The sequence below is a fragment of the Gadus chalcogrammus genome, chromosome 3 (genome assembly GCF_026213295.1).
Source record: "Gadus chalcogrammus isolate NIFS_2021 chromosome 3, NIFS_Gcha_1.0, whole genome shotgun sequence".
Taxonomy (NCBI): Eukaryota; Metazoa; Chordata; class Actinopteri; order Gadiformes; family Gadidae; genus Gadus; species Gadus chalcogrammus.
The window spans coordinates 16,709,618-16,724,906 of NC_079414.1; the positions used below are offsets into that span (position 1 = coordinate 16,709,618).

General features: G+C 44.5%; 1 protein-coding gene across 5 annotated transcripts in view; it reads right to left on the minus strand.

Moving 5' to 3' along the window:
* Positions 1–15,289, minus strand: part of inpp4b (inositol polyphosphate-4-phosphatase type II B) — a 119,051-nt gene that overhangs the window by 33,631 nt on the left and 70,131 nt on the right. For all 5 annotated transcript variants that reach the window (XM_056586325.1, XM_056586323.1, XM_056586324.1 and 2 more), the window contains 2 exons: positions 10,717–10,821; positions 8,039–8,147 (listed from right to left, as the gene is read on the minus strand). In XM_056586325.1, coding sequence (XP_056442300.1) covers positions 8,039–8,147; positions 10,717–10,821 — 214 coding nt within the window. The remainder of the gene's footprint in view (positions 1–8,038; positions 8,148–10,716; positions 10,822–15,289) is intronic.

The window sequence follows — 15,289 nt, forward strand, 5'->3', positions numbered from 1 at the left end:
GAAGCATCTGAAATGGATGAAGGTGAAGACATAGATGAACAATGATGATGTTCTCCAAAAGTTCTTTGCAGAAAAGCTATGCACATTACTCCAAATCCTTATTGTTGCATAGAATTTTCCATTGAAGATATGATCATTCTTGGAAAGCGCATGAAGCGCTAGTAAATTATGTTAAACAAGGCCACCTTTTCAAAGCTTTGTTCAACATGAGGCGGAAAAAGTTAATGGTTATTGTGAGAATGCTAAATAGCAGTGATGTAAATGTTTGTATACAATGTATACAGGCTAGGGGTTTTGCACTCATTTTATTTTAAAAAGTCTAGATGCACTAGAACTAAGGTTGTCAAACCATTATGTCTGCTACATATTAATGTAGAACGCCATTGTGCTAAAAGTTAATTTGTCATTTCAGTACCTCCCTAGCGAACTCACCATCTCCCTTCATTAAATGAATTAAGAACTTTAAGGTGACCCTCATTAAAAAAAAAGAGAACTATTTGATTCCACAACCGCTCTTTACCCTAGGTGCTATTCTCGTAGCTAATACTACATGCTATTGTCAGCAGGCCTCAGCAGACACTGAGTCACTAAAACTTGTCACCGCGGTAATGCCGGCGGGGTTAACAGACAAAACGGCCCCAGATTCGTGGAGACAGTATATTTTTATGGATAGTATGTAGTGTATTTATACACTACACAGACATGGTCAATTGAGGTATTACACAGTACAGTAAGATAACATATAGTAGATTTTGAAAGGATGCAGTATATTTGCAGAGGATGTTGTATATTTAGAGCATATACCGTATATTTAGAGTCTTATTTAGAGTACTGTAGGGATTTAATGAGTAATGTATTCCTCATGGGCTTAGCCCATGAGGAATACGTTACTCATTAAATGGATGCTTAACGTGTACTCATTAAACATTACTCATTAAAAGCCGATGCTTAACGTGTGGACATTTCCATGGATACAAAAATCCCAGTAAGAGAAACACTCATAATAAGCACATCCATGGCTCAATGCACTTATGTTTTATGTTCATGTGGTTGTTTGACCGAAGATTCCATGCGCCTGTTGCAGTGGTCGGCCGCTCGGTGTATTTAACGAATAAAGCCTTCGACCGTGGAGCTCGAACCAGCATGTTTCAAGACTCTCGAGTCGAGTCACCCCGCACTGGATGAATAATGAATCTCGTGTTTATTTGAAGGGACCCATTTGATCGGAGAAGGTCACACCTTTGGCAGTTCATGGTCTCAGGGCAAAAAAATAAATATTATACTATCACTCAAATCGAATATCCCCCTCCCTGGGCCGCGCTGAAGTTAGGTGTGACTTTCGATGAGTTTTGTGCTGACTTCACTGTAAGCGTGAAGCGCAGGGTGCGACTGCGGAGGCTTGCGAGCCTCCCAGCTAATCTGGAGTCAGCGCTGTGTGAACCTCTATGTAGGCCAGAGCCCAGAGCCTGGTCCTCAGGCACAATGCACTTAAGACAAGAACAGACAGGCATGGAGAGGAGGGGAAAACAGATAGGGCCGGATATAGATAGTTACGATATTTATTTCATTCTAGGCACAGATAGTTGTAGACAGACGGATGCAGAGTTATAGATAGAGTTACAGATAGGCAGATATATGGGTAGATGTAGCGTGTGCCAACTATGAAGATTTGAATCAGAGAGAGCGGGAGAGACTGAGTGAGGCAGACTGAGAGAGAGAGAGAGAGAGAGAGAGAGAGAGAGAGAGAGAGAGAGAGAGAGAGAGAGAGAGAGAGAGAGAGAGAGAGACTGAGAGAGAGAGAGAGAGAGAGAGAGAGAGAGAGAGAGAGAGAGAGAGAGAGAGAGAGAGAGAGAGAGAGAGAGAGAGAGAGAGAGACAGACAGACAGACAGACAGACAGACAGACAGACAGACAGACAGACAGACATAAAGGGAGAGAGGGAGGAAGGACAATGTGTCGAGGGAGGGAAGACAGATATAGACAGAGAGAAATTTACGAGAGAGTGAGACAGAAAGACCCATCATATGTTCTGAGATCCTGCTGATATGTGGACCTTACAGAGAAGTGCGCTGGGCTCAAGCGTGTCTCAGGCTGGCTGAGATCTCCAAGCCCTGGCTTCGTCCTCACAGCTAATAAGCTCTCTGGAGAAACGACCACCAGTTAGTCTGGACAGACAATCAAATGGCATGTGACACAGGAAGCACACACAATGTATAAACACCTGGCACAAAAGTTTCACATAAGAACTGAAGAGAGCCCCGTATAGAATCCATCGGAGAAGAACTCATTGTTGCATGTCGCGGAGGAAAAGATTTCTCTTTGTGTGCTACAAACAGAATGTTGGAAAACTACAGGAAAAGTTAGAGGAGGAGAACTAGTGCCTCAGTGGCTTAGATTCAATAACGGCCCTGTTCGCTCATAAGTACAAATCCAATCCCATTAGGGCCGCCTATGCGGGCAATAGGGAAGGTTTGGGAGCTGCCACCTGATGCCTGGACAGAACTGAACCCGCCCCCAACAGCCAGCAAAGACAAGGGCCTTTATTTACCCCCCGGGCTGGGCTATCAATACAACATCTCCCTAACAAGATGGTAAAACACAAAGAGCAAATGATTGACCTTGATCCATTGCAGCTCGACGTCATCGGTTCTACTGGTGAACTGAGGGTTACGTTGTTTTTAAGCCCAAAAAGAGGGGAAATACTTGCAGTAGGATTCAACTATTCGGAGAAGATGTAGTTCCAAGAAAAGAGGAAAGGTATACACATCCAGCAGATGCAAATGTATTGCAGGTTGAATGGTAGCCCTAGCACTACTATGGTTTGTATTTGTGGGCTAAGACATCTAAAAAGGAGGGGGGCCTGTTATCCACGTAGCTTCGACCCATTTGTTTCTTTCTTAACACCGTCATTGTATAGGAGGGTTAAAATGTGCGATGTTGTATATGAAATGCATCACCCACAGTGGAGTTATACTATAAGTGTCCGAGGAGCTTAACCCTCTCTCAGGCACACCACCAACATCCATCGATGGCCAGATGGAGCTCCACACACAGTATGGGTTATATATATGTGTCCGAGAAGCTTAACTCTTTCTTGGACGCGGGTATCAACATAAACGCTGGCAAGACGGAGCTCCACACATCCACACACACCGTGGGGTTATATAAGTATCCTAAAAGCTTAACCCTCTCTCAGACACGCCTCATATAACCAGTGAAGAAGAGCTTATGCTCCATCCTTTTGCCAAAATATCCTATGTATTTAGAGGATTCAATTAGAATGGAGCCTCACACACTTTTTAATCAAAGTGTAAAATAGTGTAGCCAAGTGGCAGTTTGTGGATGAGAGGGATTATGTTAAATGGTTGTGCATTCTTTAAAACATCCATGGTCTGGAGACTTTCGTGTTTGAGGACGTTCCCTGTTCGATAACTAAAAGTAGGCTATCATTCGTTTGGAGAAAATTGGTATCATGAATGAAGCTAAACACTGGCTTGGAGCGCTGACTGCTATCGAGATGAATGATCATTACATGTAAAAGCTAGCGATAATTACAGGTCTATGGATGTCGTTTTGTCTACAGTCCCATTCAGCCCCGTGATGTGTAATTATTTGATGAACAACAATCACGTTCAATGTAAAAAAATATATATCAATAGAATTACAGACTCAACTAAATACAGTTGATTAACTGTCAAGTGTCATGTTCTTAAATCTTGAAATTAACTTTGAGCTACTCAGTGCTGTTGTAGTCGTCGACATTTCTTAAGATCGTACTGGTACAAGATACAGGTCAGTGCTGGCCACCGTGGTGGTTCGAAAGGGAGGGGTGAGGGGGAGGGATTCAGTTGGTTGCAATTTGAAACTTCACAGCTAGATGCTATTAAATTAGACATTTTTCACAATGCACCAATAACCTCCATCCCTGCTCAACCACCTAAAAACCACGTAAAAAACCTGAAGCAAAGATTCACAAATTGGGCTAAACTTTTTATCACTAACTGCAAGTCTATAAGCTGCTAATGAAGGTCATTACTAAAACTAGCAAACGATTGCCTGAACAAAGACTACCCCCTGTAGGGGGCTTCTTCTCTCCGTGATCAGTAAGAATCTGTTGGAACACAGGAGGGATGCGGGGGTGGGGTTGGAGCAGCCAGAGAACCGCTGAGCCCAGTGGTCTAATTAAGCACCCCCCCGCCCCACCATCTCCTGTCCACGTGCTAATTAATAGTGGAGGGCGAGGGAGGCTCTGCCGACAACCAGGCGAGGGTGTAAAATAGGGCTGCGTAAGCACGGAGCCTTGCGGCTCTCCAGGTGACTGCCAAAGCCTCTTTCATCATCCGGACAGCCAGCACAAGTCACTGATCATACACCCGGGCGGCTGCCACACGTCCCCAGCAACCAGAAGGAACAGAAGCGAAAAAGAAAATCTATACTCTGTCATAGAGAAAGGGAATGGGGGTGGGGTCAGAAGTGATCTCGTTATTCCAGCCACCAATCTCCCTCTGTTATAACGTCCAACACTGGCTGACCACCAGTCTCACCACCAACATTGCCATAAGCACCCATGTGGCAGGGAGAGACCAGCCAAGACCTTCCTCAGTCATTGAGAGACAAGATGGGGAGAAGCACTGATCTCAAGGCAGACACAGCTCGGCTGCAGTGTGCTGTTGCTGCTGCCAATATCTTACTCTGATACAGAGAGAGAGGGAGAGAGAGGGAGAAAGAGGGAGAGCGAGAGAGGGAAAAGAGAGAGAGGGAGAGAGAGGGAGAGAGAGGGAGGGAGAGATACGGAAAAGAGAGAGAGGGAGATAGAAGAAGTGAGTGAGGGCGAGAGAGAGGGAAAAGAGAGAGGGAGAGAGAGGGAGGGAGAGTGGGAAAAGAGCGAGAGAAGGAGACAGAGGAAGTGAGAGAGGGAGCGAGAGAGGGAAAATAGAGAGGGAGAGAGAGGGAGGGAGAAAGTGAGCGAGAGAGAGAAGGAAAGAGAGAGAGGGAGAAAGAGACAGATTGAGAGAGGGAGAGATGGAAAGAGAGAGAGTCCGGAGCTGGCTGTTCAAGCTTCTGTCTGTCAACGAGGTGCCGCAGATCAGTGCCAATGTCCCTCGTCTGAACCTCTCAGACCACCCGCCAAAGGAGCCAGCTTACTTTGCAAGGGTGGCCGTGCGAGTCCCAAGTTCTGTGAACACAAGAGCCACATGGCTCTATCCACTATGTGTTGAATCCAGAACCCACAATCTATGCCTCCCCACCTCCAGTCTGTCCTCCAAATGCGTCTGAAACTCTTGGTTGGCACAGAATGACTTAATAGTTATCTCAGAGTGTGGTGGACAGCATGCAAGACCACACATTCTGGCGAGGGTGGATTCAGTGTTCTCTCCAGCAAAGCTGTGGAACAGAGGGTCCCTAGCTTTCATGTAACCTCTTTATCCACTTTGTATCCTCCTACACACACACACACACACACACACACACACACACACACACACACACACACACACACACACACACACACACACACACACACACACACACACACACACACACACACACACACACACACACGCTCTTTCTAGCGGGTGTTCTTCCATTGAACAATAATGGCAGAATAATTTGAAAGCAGTGTTAATGACAGATATCGCCAAATCAGTGGTTGACTGGGAGGTTCAATTAAACATAGATAAATAAGTGAAGGACACCCCACCCATTTTTAAAAGACAGATTTAAGTGGGAGTGCATACGTTAATGAAAGATAAATGCTTTTGCTTTGTGTGTACATTTACCAAAGGGTTTCCAGTGGAATACAAAGGACAGATATTGATTACACCCCTAGCTGTGTCCATCCAGAGACAGCCTGCACTGCCCACTGCTCCGGTCTGCCAAGTTCTCCCATTGCAGATCTCTTTTTTTAATGGTTATGGGAAGAGCTCCCTCCCTCTCCTCAGTGTCCTGGGAACAAAGACGAATGGCTCTTTTATTGCATTCTTGGTAACACCAGCCCTCTCTTGCTCTTTCTTCTTCGTTTCTTTTCTCATTGTTTTCTTTGTTGAAGCAGTAGCGTTGTCTGTTGATTGACGAAGTCTCTAATCGGATCGAATTTTCCTCTTTTAAAATTCGCCAGGTATGCTGACAAACAAGGTTTAGTTGGGCGTAAGTTTGCCACATCACGAAAAAGCCCTTATAGTTTTGATCACTTAAATGCCATGCCAAAACCAACATCGTTACTGCCAACGGTCAGAACTTCTCTTTTTAGTGAACCTTCATGAAAAAATATCACACATAGTTAAATTGTCATTCAAAGTAAACACACATTAACACCAAATAAAGAGACTCTAAATACTCAGTGGAATTCGAAGCGGAAACATCAAGTTAGAATTTATTCCCGTTTCTGACGATGAGTGACAAAATGGCGGGATTCCAGGTCAAAGTCAGCAGAGGCTCATTGAAGTCCGACGCAGGTCAGCCAGGCGGAAAATTGGAAACTTCAAGCTACAGTGAGTCATTAACTAAGTCAAATATGAAACAAAAAAAGTGCCGTCTCCCAGCGGAACTTATTCTAGTCTAATCTCTCATTCAAAGGAAAATTATTTCACTTCAGTGGACTCTCATACAAAAAATATGCAAAACTCTTATCATCATAGTATAGCGCGTGTAAGCAGATAAAACCGACCATCTTCAGCAAATTCGCTCCCGCGTGCGAAGCCTCCAACCATTTTCCCATCAACGCCGTCCGTTTTTATAACCCCACTTCAGCCTTGCCTCCTTTTTTATATTGTTGAGCGCCAAACTCCTGTGGAGCTAATTGGAACTGGCGTGCTTTGTAATGACTTTGCAATCCATGCGAAAGGCTTACAGAATAATCACCCTTCATTTCCTGCGGCATCACTCAAGTGACCGTGGACGCAGGATCCTCCTCCTGCGTGTATGGCCGCCCTGCGTTCGAAAGAGCCGCGGCAGCACAATTCAAACGAGTACTGCTGATACGGCTGCTCCTTACTGTAGTAGTGAGCGAGTGGGAAAGGGCTGGCACGTGATTAAGCCTGCATGCATGCAAAGCTTCATTATGTGTGTTTGTGTGTGGGCTATATGGGTGTGTATCCGTTTGTCTGTGTAATGAATGAGAGTGTGCATTTGCGAAGCTGAAATATCGGCCGTTCAGGATGACCCCTCATTTGCTCTGAAAAATAAAAGCCCTTGGTTTTTTCGGGAAGTAGGGATCTACTCAATCGGTCAACCTTTTGCTTTTCAATTGAAATAGAAAAGTAGAGGGTAAGAGTTGTGGATGACTCAGAGAAAACAAGGCACAGGAACCGAGGTCAACAGGAAGGTCATTCGCTGCACTAGCATCCTGGACAGAGGTCCTACCAGTGGAATATGAAAATCTATTTACTTAATATCTACTTATGACCAACCCTCATCTTGGTTCTATAAACAGCTGTCATTTCTGCTATTACTATTATATGTACTATAAGCAATGTATTTCCAACCGCTTTAGTTTGTATATAACCAACTGTTAGTTTGAATATAACCAAAGATAAATAAAGTCTGTATAACTGTATAAACTAATTGTGTTTTAATGGTATAATGGTATTTTATGATACCATGGTATTCTATGATACCATTATACCACATAATGGTATAATTTTTCACTCTCACTGTTCTAGTCAGTATGTTTTAGTTTGTGTCGTAATTATTGTAGTGTGTACTGAGTGTTTTATATCTTGTATGGTAAACCTTCTAGTGAATGTAATAAAGTTTGTACAGCAACAGTTCAAGCCGGTATGCTGTAGTTTGTGTAGTAACCCTTCTAGTGACTTTAATACAGTTTGTACAGCAACAGTTCAAGCCAGTATGCTGTAGTTTGTGTAGTAACCCTTCTAGTGACTTTAATACAGTTTGTACAGCAACAGTTCAAGTCAGTATGTTGTAGTTTGTGTAGTAACCCTTCTAGTGATTGAAATACAGTTTGTACAGCAACAGTTCTAGCCAGTATGTCATCGTTTGTATTGGAGTGGCTTTGCTGTGGGTCGGTTGGGTCCTACCTCTTCTTCTCGGCTTGGTAGCGGCTCAGAAGTTTCTGCAGCCCGCCATTCTTGAATCCCTGGTAGTGGGCTGCCGGAGCGCCCACTGTGACCACGTCGTAGGCAGCGTCTGTGCACACAGAGCAGCGAGACAAATCGAGAGGATTCACCAGTCCCACTCACACAGCATGCCATCATACCCCTAAACCCAGAGACAGAGTCCCTTGCAAAAAAACGACAACTGGAGGAAAACAGAATCAGGGGATGTAAGTTGTTGTTTTGTTTCTGAAAGGTTGAAACAGTTTTCCGTCGCTGCTCCCTTGTGAATGTTTGCAGCCTGGCGTGAAAACGGATCTCTCCAGATTAATTCCGACACATGTGCCTTTGGAACTCTTTCACAGACGCGCGTTGCGTGGGAAATGCGGTAAGCTCATTGTGATGGGTTCACATCACAGCCCCCTGAATCCCTTCCCGTATTCCTTCCCGGGCGCCCCCTGCGGTCTCCACATGGCTCTGGTACCGCGTTGAACAAGAAGGACAACCAATGTCACGCCGCTTCATTCCAATTTGCACAGCGCCGTCAAAAAGTAAATAAAACACTCACGCACGCACACGCACACACACACACACACACACACACACACACACACACACACACACACACACACACACACACACACACACACACACACACACACACACACCGACGGCGCGGCGGCTAGCACAGAGGTGCTTAAAACAGGCCTTGTTTCAGATGAGTAATGGATAAGCCTGACACTTATATCAGAGCAACTCAGGAGTGGAGAGGAGGGGTTATGGGGGATTATGGTGCTGAATATTTTCGGGGGGTTGGTTTTAGTGCCAGGTCAGTTAATGAACACCCTGGGGGAAAGGCCACTGGTAGCTCTGCTCTCGGCGTTGAGGAGGCTGTTCTGAAGAGCTGTTCAAAACACAAAACTAATGACACAGCTCTGCTGCAGATGTGGCCCCAGCAATGCAGATGACAGGGTGGCTGGACTGGCTCCCCTCCAACCCCGAAGCGCTGACTTAATGGACACTGGGGTAAATAGGGGGGAGTGGTTGGGGAATGAAGGGGTTAATGGTGTCTTCCCACTAATGCAGATCCCACAGAATTCCCAAATCATTATCCCAGTGCCTGGCCGATGCGCCCCCCCTGCCTGCCACACGTTAGGCCCCTGGAGTTATAAACTACCGACTTCCCCTTAATTGGTTCTGCTGCAACAGCCGCAGACTGAAATACAATGGTGGGTCTCTGAACATCAATCACAGTGGCCAATTTGTGCTGTATTTGTCTGGCCTCCCCCTTTCTTTGGTCCCCTTCCCTATAAATTGCCAGGGAAACGAGCGGGCTGAGAGAACTCTCTCACACTTTCCCACACAGAAAAAGAAATTGATTGTGGCAGTGTGGAGATAAGTTGTTATAATTCATACCCACCACCTATCCTGCTGTTAAGCAGTGATAAAACACCCTTTTTACAAGGTTCAAATGAGTGCCGAACAACGTGTTTATCGCAGTGGCGTCAAGCCCGGCTATTAGCCTTTGAAATATTTCTGCAAAATGTCACTTTCAAGGATGAAAACTGAGGTATAGTAAATCATCAAGAACCTGCCCTGGAGATGACCTGATAGATTTCTTTAGGAATCCTCTGTAAACCTTCATGACAAATTGGGGACGTGAGGAATTGGACAGGGGGAAGTAAAAGATTACCCCTGTGAATTCAACTTTTTGAAAGATCTGTCTTGTTGCACCGTGGATAAATAACTTTGCTTTTATAAATAATGAAAGCTTAAAGGATGAGGTCTGCGTATTTCTGCAATTCTTTTTTTTTTCACTGCCGGTAGCCTCCATGAAACACAACAATTTATTTTCCTGCTGATCACATTCATCACTTGTTTAGTGATCGACAGATACTGAGCGACACACAGAGATTTCCATTGTTCAAACCGCGGGTTTGCTTTCGTCTACGAAATCTATCCATGTGATTAATTACACTTTCACACAACACCAAAAGGCTGCTGTTGAACGGGCAGTGAGGCAGAGACAGTAAACAAACGTCAGAAGGTAGGATCCTGTGAGTTGTATCTTCTTGAATCTTCCCTAGAATCACTTAACACCGTTTTCTCGAAGGGATGGGTTTTGCTACCAAAACAGGACGTTTGTACAAAGTCTACCATAGCAGAGGAAAGTGCCTATCTGCCATTATTTATTTACCATTTACAATTTAGCCATTTGGCAGACGCTTTTATTCCAAGCAATTTAGAGTGAATCTTGTCAGAAGTAAATCGTAGGAGGCAGCCATGCGTTAGACATTTTGCAGACATTGGGACTCGAACTCAGCACCTGGGATTGAAAAACATTTGACACTAGACTATCCTGCATCCATTGTTCTTTCTTGGACAACAGTCAAAGTACACAGCACCAGGGCCAAGTGTCGATCCGCCCTAATCTTGTTCTAGGTCTGTACGTGTTGATGTCAGCGATAAGATTAAAAACCTACAATCCCTGACCTGTCCTTATCCTTATCCCCTATCCATTTGTTCGCCAACAAACAAGGCTACTGTAGGATGACGAGATGGATGCGACGGGATACTTTCAGTATCTTATGTTCCATTTTACGGGACACAATGGCTTCAGAACCTCAGGACATTCAGAATGTCCTCCTCGAGCGGTCGAGTACCTGATTTTCTGGGGCAGGTCACCATCATCCTCTGTGTGTGGAGGTTGATTGGGATAAACTCCAGAGACTTCTGGGTTTTGCAGCAGCTCGGCTTGAAGGAAGGACCTGCAGGGCGGGCGGGGGGGGGGGGGGGGGGGGAGAAGAAGGGAAAGGACAAGAACAGAGTGTGAACTGTGTTGTTAAGCATAACAGTGTTGGTCAGTGAACTTTTTAAGAAGAAACCAGCCACAGCTGGGCGTGAGGCCAGCAGTGCTGTAGGACACTATTAACGTACTTTAACTGATTTAACCTAGCTAGGGCTGGGCGAAAAACACAATAGAAAAGGCGATAATGCAACTATGTAACAGAACTTTTTCTTTAGACGCATTAAGGCAGGCACGATATGCACCCGCTAGACGCTCATTTTCAATGAGACGAGCAGCACCGCATGGAGGACCGGTATCTTGTTGTCGGATAGCAACTAGCAATTAAACAAGCAAATAAACAATCACGACACTCAAAAACGACTGTGCACGAGATGAATTGTGGACAAGACGCGTCGTCGTTATGTTTAGTCACTGAGACAATTAATGCTTGTCCTCCATTTAACGTAATTCCTCAATAAATCGCCCGATTTAATTTTTTTTATTTTTGCGCTTCTAAGAGTAGTCAATCATTTTCATTATTCACACTTCCCCACGTAAGTTTAAACTATTGAAGTGTTACCTTATTGGACAAGGCCCCGCTAATTCCTTCTGCTCATGGGAAACAATCATATCCTATCTTCAAATGGTGCTTTAAAAATGAGAAGGACTTCCCCTTAATCCCGATTTGGACTCACCAATAAATAACGACTTTGTCCTAAAAAAAACATAAAACAGCCGTCAAAACACCCATTTTTATGCATAATCCTTTTAATGAGGGATTTGATGTATTTTACACTGACTATTTTATTCAAAAGCTCCAATTAACACCCTTCCTCTACTCAACAGAGAAGCAACGTTATTCTGCACAGTATTCAAATGTAATCTCAAAGAGCACAATGGTTGAGCAAATCTCAAATATGTTAATTGTGATCTTTGAGACCACAGATCATGTTGTGATGTTGGCGTAGAGCGACGATCAAAGGCTTTCAACACAACAACGTACAGACAAGAAATCGGGAAAGTTCTCATTATCTTTTACAAATTTGCCATGTAATTAAAGAGCGGTCTGTTCACTTATCTCAAACGTTTAGGTTCCCTTTCATAAAATGTGACACAATTAGATATGGATGCTGTTTCAATTTTCAACAACTAATAATGACATGTTCTGACTTTCACAGATAAGGAGAAACAATCATTTCACAGTTCCCACACACTCCACCAGCAGTTATCAGCACCAGCAGGGTATCTTGAATAGTGCCATGGCCATGCCAAGTGTCAGTAATCGTGTTTTTTTTTCTCTCTCATCACTGAGGGGAAGCTTGCTTATGTCGTTAAACGGACATGCTAGTTAACAAAGCACTATTAACCCGGCTTGTCTCTTTCGGCTGCTAACTCTCTGATTCCAACACCACACAGTCTGCCAATTAAGTTAGAGTCCTTAGTTAGTGTGGCAGGTTTGATCTCTTTTAACCGGAGCTGAGTCCATAAATCTTACTAAAGAGTCTTTCTTTTTAAGTGGGGTCTAAAGAGCTCTTGGGATCCAGCCGAATGGACTCGTGGACATTTGTGGATCGGCAAATTAAACACAAAAGCACACAGGTGCCTTTTAGGCAAAAACTGAGAAAATTATCAAAACGCTGTGCCGTATGATTTGTTTCAGGGTGTAGGCTGAGCTTCAGCTCTCTTGAAGGATATCTTATGTAGTCATACATAAGTAACTCCACAGTTTAAGAAAGAGAGTTTGAAAACTCCTCCAAAAGTCTAGGCACTTTGGCTCCATTGGGAACTGGCCTTTATGAGATGGCTTTGCTGAGGCTTAGACATCAGCGGTTTTTAACGCTTTCATGCTCGGTATTACACCTTGGTCTGTTGAAAGGCCACCAGGAACTTTTCTTTATGAGATGGTTCAGCTGAAGCTTGGACATCAGTGTTTTCTAACAATTTCAAGTTAGGTATAAATCGTGCTACGCGTATAACTTCCAGTGGAATAAACAAGACAGAAAAAGAAGAGAAAGATCTTGATCATATGTGAGCATTAATGCCTGTAAGTGTAGTTGTGTGTCTCTGTATGGTTTTCTTAGCAAGGTTGAACATGCAGTTGCATTTCACAAATGAAAAAAGGTAGTCAGAAATGACTGTGTGCAAGGACAGAAAAATACTAGTATAGGCAGGTTGCTGGCCTATGCAACGGAAGAAGCTGGGTGCGAATGTTAATAACCAATAGCTGGCATCTCGCTTCCTTTTTCCTCCTTCCCATCATTTCTCTTTAAAAAAAAAATCTAAATTGCAGTGTTTGCTTGGACTGTCAAACTGACTTCTTCCTGATTTCTTCAGGATACAATGCAGTCACTGCGATTTGTGGGTAGTTCGTTTAATGACGTGAGTCATTGAGACAAGACGCAGTCATTCATGTGGTATTATTGACCAACTGCAGGCATTAATTGTTTGATAAGATCGGCTGAGTACCTTTACAACCCCCTCAGTGATTGAAGCCTAATGCAGGGCTATCATCAGGTCACAAATATGCCTTTGTCCGGGTGAACATGCACATATGTATTTAATTTTAATTATACCAGGGATCTTAGCTCATTTAGCAATGTGCTCTGGATATCCTGTCTTATATAGGATACATGCCAAAATTCTAACACCGACAATTATAGATCAATTATATAAATAGCTGACTGTAATCAGCGTTCAGAAATGAAAACCCAGTTTGAAATTGACTCAACGCAATATTACATTTCATCTTCCAGAGCTAAACCAGGTTACCTCTACATGATCCTTACACACAAAGAAAACCTCCATAACAGCTTAACTAACAAGCTTCTGAAAAGTTTGATTTGGTTTCCAACGAGATGTTTGAATTGAAACATCAATATGAAGACGCTTCTTCAAATAGCACCTGCACTTGTCTCATCACCGAGGATATGGTCATGAGTGGCAGCTGTGTACAGACACGTCTAGAGAACAGGGAGAGTCGAATGACGGGGAACAGGTTGCTGGAGGTCCAACAAACAACACCCATGACAGGATTACAACAGCCTCTAATTGTCCCGCTCGCAAACAAAGGAGGTGGCGATGATTTATTCATGAGCGGAACAGTTATTAGAGCGTCTAAAGTGCGTGCTGAGGTCAGCCCGGCTCATTAAAAATGAATGGAAATGAAACACTAAGGATGTTGAACCTGAGCATGGAGAATCTGCCCTGGTCTCCCCGAGGACTGCTGTGCTCTCCTGCCGCCACTCCGTACGCGGAGTGATGTAGCGCTACCCCTCTTTTTTACTACTATCTTCGCTCTCTTCGGCTACTTCTTTTGCTCCTGATTCTGCTCAGCTCTCTCCTTGACACTCCTCCCACATCAGATGGCCCGCCACTTAAAACACATGGTGGAAATCAGCAGGGAAACAATGCAGGCTTCTGTTCGACAACTTGCTTATTCTTCTCAATAAGAAGCCCCTTTTAATTCAGACTACAGAAGCAGGGACTGTAAGCAGGGAAAAAGAATTGTCCCATTTCTGTCTACTCAGTTTTTTCCCCATCTTACGCTATATGACATTTATATACCGTAAATGCCATTTGTTTGATGTCTCACAGTGAACTGACTGCATATATTCTTAGCACGGTGGCCCCGTTGGGAACAGCACCCCTAACCTCGGTCGGCGTCCATGATCCATCTGTAATCCTCTGCCGAGGCCTCCTGGAGATTTTTGCTCCATCTTTCTTCACACCCGCCCACTCTACATGGGCTCAGATGCTCCCTCCCTGTACGCAAGTCCTCCACACCCCCCACACCCCCCCGCTCCGCCTCTCACCTCCCCTTTGATCACATTAGCTATCAATAATTGATCCTCCTCCCCTGTGCTCCTGTCACTATGCGTTGTCGCGCCTCGGAGCCGGGCGCCGGGGTCCATCGCATGTCGCGTGACATCTGGCCGATGGCGTTCCAGAAGAAAAAGAACAAGGGAGTATTGTCAGGAACCATAACGATCTGCACCGCGTACTTCTTACCGTCCGAAACAACAACCTTGGTCTTTGCCGCTCACTCCCACCACCCCCCCAAGGGAGGCCCGGGCGTGCTGAGGGGAAGTGGCGAGGAGTCATCATTACTCAAACGGCTGGTCGCAGGGGAGCGCCACACTGACAAACATCTCATTACAAGACAGTAGGGAGTCGTGGTCAAATCCATCACTTGCCAATGGCCACAGCGGCAAAGCCCAGAGTGAATAATCAATAAAGTTGAGGAGGATGGAGAAGAGAAAGATAGAAAAGGAGACAGAGACGAGAGAAATACGTTTGTATGTAATTTCCTCTTATCTAGAAATAACTGGATATTGTCGAGCATTGTTTGTGAATTGTACACTTTGGAATTAGTTTAGGGGATGTTTGTATCCAAGGCATTGGACCTTGGGGACCGAACTCATACCCTTTCAACTGGGAGGCGAAGATTC